Raw genomic sequence first — 8707 nt, forward strand, 5'->3', positions numbered from 1 at the left:
TAGCTACCTCTCTCAATTTCACTTTGGGATCATTCAACATCATATTATGGATTTTTTCGACATTTTCTGGTGTAGTGACCTCTTTTGGGCGCCCAGATCGTTAAGCATCTTATGAATCGTTCCAATCGACGGTGCAGAGTCCGGGTAATACTTATCCAGCTTGGCCTTGGTCTCGGATATCGTTTTCTTGCGAAGATGTGTTTGATCAAAACTCGAAACTCAGATTTTTCCATATTAAAAAAAACTCTGAGGTTAGTCGCGTCTCAGTGCTGTAACTTGTAAATGCGTAAACATAAATGGCTGAAGTTTTGACAGGCGTCATTTGAAGGATCAAGCTCGACGAAAATGGTTCACATTGGTGAATACTAATGCCATCTCTTAGAATTTGCAGGTATTTATCAGACTGCCTAGTACTTTTGTATAATAATTTTACGCAGAAAGTAAAGTTTTCTATTTAAAGTTATGACCACCGATTTCCCGAGTCTACTCACGAATTCCCAGCATTTTCGCTTATTTTTCAAGGTACACTACATTCACAGATATCCCGGGTTGCTTGACACCAATTAGGCATGTCATAACAACTAAAGAGTTGACTGTAAATTCCGAAACTGAATTTTTAAAACATTAATAATTAAATATTTAATTTCAATCAATTTTTGTTTTTAGCTGAAAGAGCAAGAGAGGAGAAACTGAACGTAGTTTGTATTCCCACATCATTCCAAGCACGGCAGCTTATTATAAATCATGGTCTTTTCCTGGGAGATCTCGAAACTCATCCAAAAGTAAATATAAAAACTTAATTTCAGATTTAAAAAGCTAAAAATTTGTTTGTTAGTTCACTGCTTTTATTTTTGCTGTCACTATTTGTAAAATGAGCTTTGTGATTTTTGTAATGCAATAATAAATAGCTAGATTGTGCCATTGATGGAGCAGACGAAGTCGACTTTCAAATGAATATCATCAAAGGTGGTGGTGGCTGTTTGCTTCAAGAAAAAGTCGTTGCTTCTTGCTCAGAACAGCTCGTGATAGTAGCCGATTACACGTGAGCCTTTTCTATTTTATCTGTTTTGAACTTCAAAAACTTTTATAATTATAAAAAAAGTAAAAAACTCACTGAAAAATCTAACAACTTAAATGTATTTGAAGTAATAGTTTTTCAATTAGAATACTAAGCAAAAAAATTTGGATTCATCAATAAGTACAGAATGTCTGTAATTTAATTTTCCCCATCGTAGAAAAAATTCAGAAAAGCTAGGTGAGCAGTACAAAAAAGGTATTCCAATAGAAGTAGTGCCTATGGCGTACAAACCTATTCAACAAAAAATAGAAAAAATATTTGGCGGTTCGACTGTTTTAAGAATGGCCATAGCCAAGATGGTAAGAGAACTTAATAATTTGTTAAATCTAAATAAAACTTAATTGGCCAAGTTATTGTGTTTTCAAAATCAAATATATCTTCAAAATTCCAGGGTCCACTCGTGACAGATAATGGAAACTTTATTCTAGACTGGAATTTTCCAGAAGGTATTAACAACTGGGAGAAAGTAAACACGGAAATATTGCTAATCCCTGGAGTAGTGGAAACTGGCCTCTTTATCAAAATGGCTACAAAAGCTTTCTTTGGAATGCTGGATGGCAGTGTCAAAGAGCGAACTTAACTATTCAAATAAAGTATTTTGTCAAATGGCTCAAATCTTGCTAAATTCTCAGGAAACGTTCGTCCTCCTTTTGTATCAAATTTTGTAATATCCCCGCAATATTTTGCAGACATAAGCTACTTTCTAACTTTATAGACAAGACTTTATTTTGTTGCACACTTTTCTGTGTAAAACTAGAACAAAATTAATTGTTGAACTGTACAAAGATATTTTCATCCATTTTTATTGTAACCTCTTTAAAACAGTTAACAGTGGAACAAGAAAAAAAAACTGTTTCTAAATATTCGTACAAATAAATGCATACAAAGTCATTTCGTTTCTGGCATTTGAATGAATCCTTCTAAACGAAGTAAAAAATTATTTCAGCAAGATAGTATTAATATAAATAACAGTTTAACTCTTCATGTATTTGAAGACCTCTAAAAATGCCTAGCAATTTTTAGTCACAATAATTCAAAAATACGATAATAATTCTAGATAAGAGTTTTGTATTTCTGGGAACAGATTAAAGTTTCAGTAATTCATTAATACAGTAATAGACACTCACGTTTTTTAGGTAGGAGTTACCTGAGAAACATAAGAGTTAAATAGTAGAAGTTATTATTAAAAACTATATTACAGACTATTGTGTAGTTTTTTTGGAATATATTTAATGATAAAGGTATAATAAAGTTCTTCCTAAAATTTGTTTAGCGACCGGAATTATTCGAGAAGTCGCTGTTTTCTATAAATAAAAAAGCGCCTTTAATATAAAGTAGTAAGTGCGCAATTGAAATAAATCTAACAAAGTTCGTAACGTGTCGAGAGAATATAACACGTTAACGTAATTAAACGCAAGGCTCGACGTAGTTCCCGGGAAACAACCCCGTTATTCCATCCATAACACCTTCCCACCATCCGTCGTCGTTCTTCTTTAAAACGTAAATGACGGAACTCTCCTGGAAGCTGAGCTCGTCTTCTTTGTCGGCGTAATAATCGTAGATTGCCACAACTGAAATATTGAGTAAATTAGATTTGTGATATGAAATTTAAGAAAAGACCGTTTTATCTTTCTTTCGAAAACTAAATACAAAAAGACATCATGCCAATGCATTAAGTCGGGAGGGTTGATCATCTTGAAATCTGGTGCACAAACCTTCGTGAAATCTTAGTGACATTTTTTTAATCTTTATGAAATCATTGAATCTTTATGATGAAGTCATTAAAATCTTTGTGAAATTATTTAAAATCTTTATGCATTCATTGAAATCCAGTGTATACAAAACTCGAGTGGCCAACCCCTCGATTAAAATAAATCATCTTCATTTTTTAATTTGAATTATATTTTCCTAAAATGACCATGAGAAAATTTAATTTTAATCCAAAACTTAAGATTGATTAAGATTGTTCAATTAAAAAAAAAAGCTAAAAAACAAAATCAATTGGAATTTATCATAATTTTAAATGAGAGTTCCTCCCTTCGATAAATTTAAATGGTATAATAAGTAGATGCATATTTTTAAATATTATTTTTCTCAAACAAGTTTATATAGGATGTTCATTGTTTATTTTTTGGAAGTATCGCTTTTGAATTTCTGCGGGGCGAGTCAGCGGAAGTAGTGTTGAGTCAACCAGGAATCCACCCAGTGGGCACCGGGACGTCCTAAAGACGTCCTTAGAATGTACCTCTATGTCACATGATTTGACGTCTTTAGGACATCTTTTGGATATTTTCATATCTTTGAAAGGTCCTCAGGACGTCCTTAAGACGTCCGCCGAAAGACGTATATAGGACAAGTTTAGGACTTGTATACTCACTGGACAATCAACCAACCCAACCGATTGGCTGGAACAGTTTTTTTCGAATTTTTCTATTGAAATTACTTCACAATTTTCATTTTCAAATTGGAATCGCAACAATTCATTCAAAGAATTTTAAATCAAAATTGTTTTAAATTTGCGCAATTTTATGTCATGTAAAGCGACCCTTGAAATGATGATGCAAAATGTTTCTAGTTAGAATTTACAAAAATCACAAAATTTCGATTTCCCGGTCCAGAAGGGATTTTCAAGATTTTTTTTAACCCTGTTAAAAAATTTTGATTGCAACGGACTAAAGAGGGCCGATTACTATATATTTGTAGGTACGTTTTCATTTTAAAATGTTGAAAACTTGGGGAAACATGGCCGCTGCTGCAAAACACGCTTTTGTATTATTACTTGCGGAGAGCATGATAACTCTAGAATGTTTTTTTTGATTTTACAAAAATTTCGATTTTTGATGTTCCAAAAATACGGGTTTTTAGTCCAAAAAAATGACATTTCAGTTTAAACAAAAACCCCTTCGTTCACGATCTCTGTATATGATTTCCAGGATTTTAGACCCTATAAAGATGAAACTCAAGTTTTGACGATGGCCACTGTCTTTCTGTTTGACCGCGCGCCCGTAAACACGATAACTCTCGAAAAATATAAAGGATCAAATCGAACTTTGGCACACTTTTTTCGGTTCTAAAAGAAAGAACGAGTTCGTTAACCAGAATTTCTTGACCAATGATTATGGGTTTATCCAATGAAAATGCTATCCAAAAATCGAATATACCGTTTTTACACTAACGACAGATGAGTAAAAGAGTTTTACAGAAGAATTGTGCTTTTTGAGAGATCTGTAATTTTTCTCTCTATCATTTTTTGATAAGACTTGTGATTTTGGTTTTACTTACCGAAAGTTCTATGCAGAAAATCGAAATTCAAACTTCGAACCAAACGGCGTGAGAGGCGAAAACAATTTTCAAGAAGGAATTATAGCCATCAAAAAGTCATACAAAATTTATTTCAATCATTTTTTTATCGAATTTGTAATTTTGCTTTTATTTATCGAAAATGCTATGAAAAAAATCGAAAATTCAGATTTAGAGCCAAAGGACACGAAACATGGGAAGTTTTTTGAGGAATTTTAACGTTTCAAAATTCCTACCAGATTTCTTAGTATCACTTTTTGACAGAAATCCTAGGTTTTAATTTATTTATTGAAATTAATATGCAAAAATCTAAAATTCCAGTATGTTGCCAAAAGATGCGAGAAACGTAAAAATCTAAACGAAGACTTGCAGGATATTTTGTTTTATCTATCAAATATTATGTAATGGCAAAAATCCCATTTTGAGCATAACGCGAGATAAGCAAGAATAACTGAAGAAAGGATTTTAGCTTTTGATGGTAAAATAATTCAGATAATAAATATATATTTAAAAATGTGTGTCAAAAATCGAGTGCGTAGCGCGAATGTTACGATGAGAATGTGTACCTCCAAGCCTACCGAACTTTGAGAAATTTAATCGTTAACCAAATTTAATGATGCAGAAAACTCAGAATATGAAAATGCCTACAATTATTGGGATCTAAAAGAGATGTTTCAGATGAAGTTTCATTCAAGCATTCCAATTGCAAAGAATAAATATCCGAGCGCGAAGCGCGAGACCCGAAAAACGCGCGCCATTTTTTAATTTCAGATAAGTCGTTTCAAAGTTATGCTCATTACAAGTAATAATAAGGCAAACGTGTTTTGCGACAGCGGCCATATTTCCCCCAGTTTTCAAAGTTTTTTCATGAAAAAGTAACTAGTAATATGTAGTAATGGATCCTCGTTAATCCATTTTAATAACATTTTGTCGGCATGGCTAAAAAAAATATGGAAATTTAATTAAAATTATGAGATATATGGTAACCCCTCAAATAAAGTTAAAATTGTTAAATAATGTGTACTGTGTGGAAAAAAGTGATAATATAGAAACTATAGAGATCACACTCTGATGTGAGGCCTGAAAGTGATACATGAAACAAAAGTTTTAAAATATTTACGATTCATGACGGACTGAAATATTACCTTTTTCTATGTAATTCTTTGGTACCCATCCAGGTAAATCTTCTTCATCTGGTACAATGGGCATTATAGCGCCACTGGATTGCTGTGGTCTCCCAAATTGAGGATGTTCCTCATGTTCTGGAGGAGGTGGAGGAGGCAGTGGAGGACTGTTGGCACCGCTACTGCGACTAACTTGATGAGACAACCTGTGTGGCAACGTATGATGTCCTGTGTAATCACCTACATCAGAATTCCTACCAACCAATGGTGAAGGTGGTGCTATTTAAAAGAAATCCTAATATTAAACTCATTTAATTATTATTAAAAAGAAAAAAAATCTCTGCAATTTCGATATTGGACTAAATTGTGCTTAAATACACATAATTCCATCTCTCGCAACTCGATTTTCTATTAAAATATTTGCCAACGTTGGATAACGTTAAATCTCATAATCTAACAACTTGCTTTTTTGCAAAACATGAACAAACGGATTTAAATTGTACATCACAAGTAAAACTATCACATTTCAAACATCAATACTCCAACTTTTTCTTAATATTAATTAGTAGTTAACTTTTTCGAGCAATCAAAATTGAGAGATTTTCACATATATAACATTAAAATTTTAATGCTTGCATTTATTAGGCACTCACATTTCACATTTTACTACCACACATATTTTACTTTATTGTTATTAATATTACCTTTGTACCTTACTGTAGTGCCCATTGATGGCCAATTAGGACGTGGGCTCGTTACTTTTGCAATTGAAGAACACACAAAAAAATTGATTTCAATCCTTAAAGTTAGAAAAATGCGCAATCTTGCAAAACTACGATTTTTTAAACATTTGAGGCTTAGCTCTTGGAATATTTGAGTGCATGCAAATCACAAAAAGGATTAAAAACCGAATCTCAAGAATATTTAAATAAATTGCTAAACTCTGTTGCTTTGCATCTCTGAACAATTTATAATTCTTCTCACATTATAATAATTTGAATGACAAATTTAAAAGGCAAACGTTTTTTCAAAGGAAATAATATTTAATTCATATACTCTAATTTTCGAGCGCTCGACATTTTAACATTTTGAGAAAACTACTATAAGTATTAATAATCAGCATTAAAAAATATATTGATATTTAAATACAATTTATACACAAGAATTTTCAATAGACACTCAATATTCTGAAGTATTTAATAGGTCAAACGTTTTTTTTATAAAAATGAAGATTTCAACGAATTTCAATTCCATTTTGCAGACATTCCAGAGTAAAATAAATTACTTAAACTGATTAATTTTCTTTCATATTATGATCTGTTAAAAATTCGTCATTTTAGACTGAAAAATAAAAAAAAATTTAATCCCGTTTCCTTGTTAAAATACATATATGACCGATGTTATTGTTTCAGCTGAGCTTAAATTTAAAGCCATCCATGAATAAAATACTTATTATTCTAATTTAAATAAGTAATGTTAACTATATTTATAAACAAGAACTTACGAGGCATGCCATTATGTTGATCCTGTATTTGTGTGTAACTCGCTGTACCAGTGACACTAGGTGGAGCTGGAGGTGGAGTTTGAGGGTGACTCTGCAAGGGATGAACGGTCCCAATTTGCGGAGGTGGAGTATGTTGACTTCCTGGATTCGCCATTGTATTATGGTTGGAAATGAGAGTCGGATGTTGAGTCGTATGAGCATGCAGAGGTAAAGTGCTGTATCCAGGACCGCGTTCTCGTCTCGGATGTCCCAATGGATAATTTGGTGCATAGTGGCTAGGTACCTGGGGCGGTGCAACCGCTGGAGGAGTTCTATACTCTCGAGATCCTTTACTAAGAGTTCCTATTTAGAAAGAAAATGCAATTTTCATTGAATCTGTTTCTTAAAACTCTAAAAATTGTATGCGAAGATTTTTAATGCGCCCATTCAAAACTCAGACAGATTTTCTACCATTTCCCAGGTTTCAATCACTTTATTCGGTTATTTTAATTTTTAAACTACACTATTTATAACTTGAAGTATTCAAAATAGAATCTCCAAATAAACGAAACTAATGCTACACTATTCTTTTGAAGTCTTAAAAATAGAATACTAAAGATTTAAAATTAAGCAATTTCAAAGTCAAACTTTTATTATTGTACAAAATTAGCTTTCAAAGCATTCAAAATTGATCTACTTTACAATTAGAGCAATCGAAATTCCTCACACAGAAAAAGAAGCACTGAAAATGGTCCAAATTCTACCAGTTTTTGCTGCTTCATTTAAAAATTAAAGCCTGATCTACAACAGTGCATTATGGTTCTAAGGTACAACTGAAAAACGACGTAGGGGCCATCCATATACCAAGTGGACAGTGTAAGGGAGGGGGGGGGGGGGTACGGCAAAATTTCACTCTTGTAAACGAAGGGTCGGGCCAGAATCCACGTGAACAAACGTTCCCCTAAATCTGCGAAACATATACTGAAATGAGACAAGGCCTTGAGACCTTTTAAGATAAAAAAAAGTATTAAAATATTTCATTTCTAATTCTGCAATTTTAAACGATTTAAATAAATATAGCCAAAAAATTATTTAATGATCTCAATTTGAAATAAATTTACCAAATTTAAAAGCGTTCGTATCAAGTTTCGACTTTAATCATTAAGCCCTGATATCTAAACTCTATAAATCAGAAAAAATTTATATTCTCAAATTATCAATAGAGAAAACTAGGCAAGAGTAGGGCAGTTTTAAGAGTAGGGCATTTGAATTTATTAGAATATGTATAAAAAAAACTAAGTTTGACCATTATGACCAACAAGACATTCATATTAAAACTTTGAACAATAACTGGACCAATTCATCAATGAAATTGTTTTTTGTGGAAGTCAATAGGTGATACTTTTCAATTATGCATTAATGAGTGATTGAATGTGCATTAGAATGGCCCAAATAAATCCGTTTTATAGGGTCAGAAAAACCCCAATTACTGAAAAATGGGGTTTGCGAGTTTTTGGCGCTAATTATGATTTTTTAGCGTTTTTTTATGCAAATAGTTTCTAATCCATAAAACACTGCTTTATACTGATAATTAGATGTTTGAATAAAGGTTTAAATAATTTATAATTGTGGGTTCGGATGCAATAAGGGCACATAAAATTTTTTCGTGCGAAAACGAAGTCCCCTGGAGGCTTTAGAAAAAATTTTCGAATTTTAATTTTC

The 8707-nt window shown here is 32.3% G+C and overlaps 2 protein-coding genes across 8 annotated transcripts in view; one reads left to right on the forward strand and one right to left on the reverse strand.

The window, feature by feature from the left end:
• The window catches only part of LOC117176111 (ribose-5-phosphate isomerase), an 11628-nt gene extending 9660 nt beyond the window's left edge, over positions 1-1968 (forward strand). For 2 of the 3 annotated variants that reach the window (XM_033366163.1, XM_033366162.1), the window contains exons 4-7: positions 667-782; positions 909-1042; positions 1236-1377; positions 1470-1658. In XM_033366163.1, coding sequence (XP_033222054.1) covers positions 667-782; positions 909-1042; positions 1236-1377; positions 1470-1658 — 581 coding nt within the window. Of the gene's footprint in view, positions 1-666; positions 783-908; positions 1043-1235; positions 1378-1469 lie in introns of all 3 variants that reach the window. The other variant, XM_033366161.1, reaches the window with a different exon arrangement.
• Positions 1864-8707, reverse strand: part of LOC117176110 (abl interactor 2-like) — a 9955-nt gene continuing 3111 nt past the window's right edge. For 4 of the 5 annotated variants that reach the window (XM_033366159.1, XM_033366160.1, XM_033366156.1 and 1 more), the window contains exons 3-6: positions 7007-7348; positions 6207-6260; positions 5524-5781; positions 1864-2649 (exon numbers count right to left, since the gene is read on the reverse strand). In XM_033366159.1, the coding sequence (XP_033222050.1) occupies positions 2486-2649; positions 5524-5781; positions 6207-6260; positions 7007-7348 (818 nt within the window). In that variant the 3' untranslated portion in view covers positions 1864-2485. The remainder of the gene's footprint in view (positions 2650-5523; positions 5782-6206; positions 6261-7006; positions 7349-8707) is intronic. The other variant, XM_033366157.1, reaches the window with a different exon arrangement.

This window comes from Belonocnema kinseyi, chromosome 7 (genome assembly GCF_010883055.1).
Source record: "Belonocnema kinseyi isolate 2016_QV_RU_SX_M_011 chromosome 7, B_treatae_v1, whole genome shotgun sequence".
Lineage (NCBI taxonomy): Eukaryota > Metazoa > Arthropoda > Insecta > Hymenoptera > Cynipidae > Belonocnema > Belonocnema kinseyi.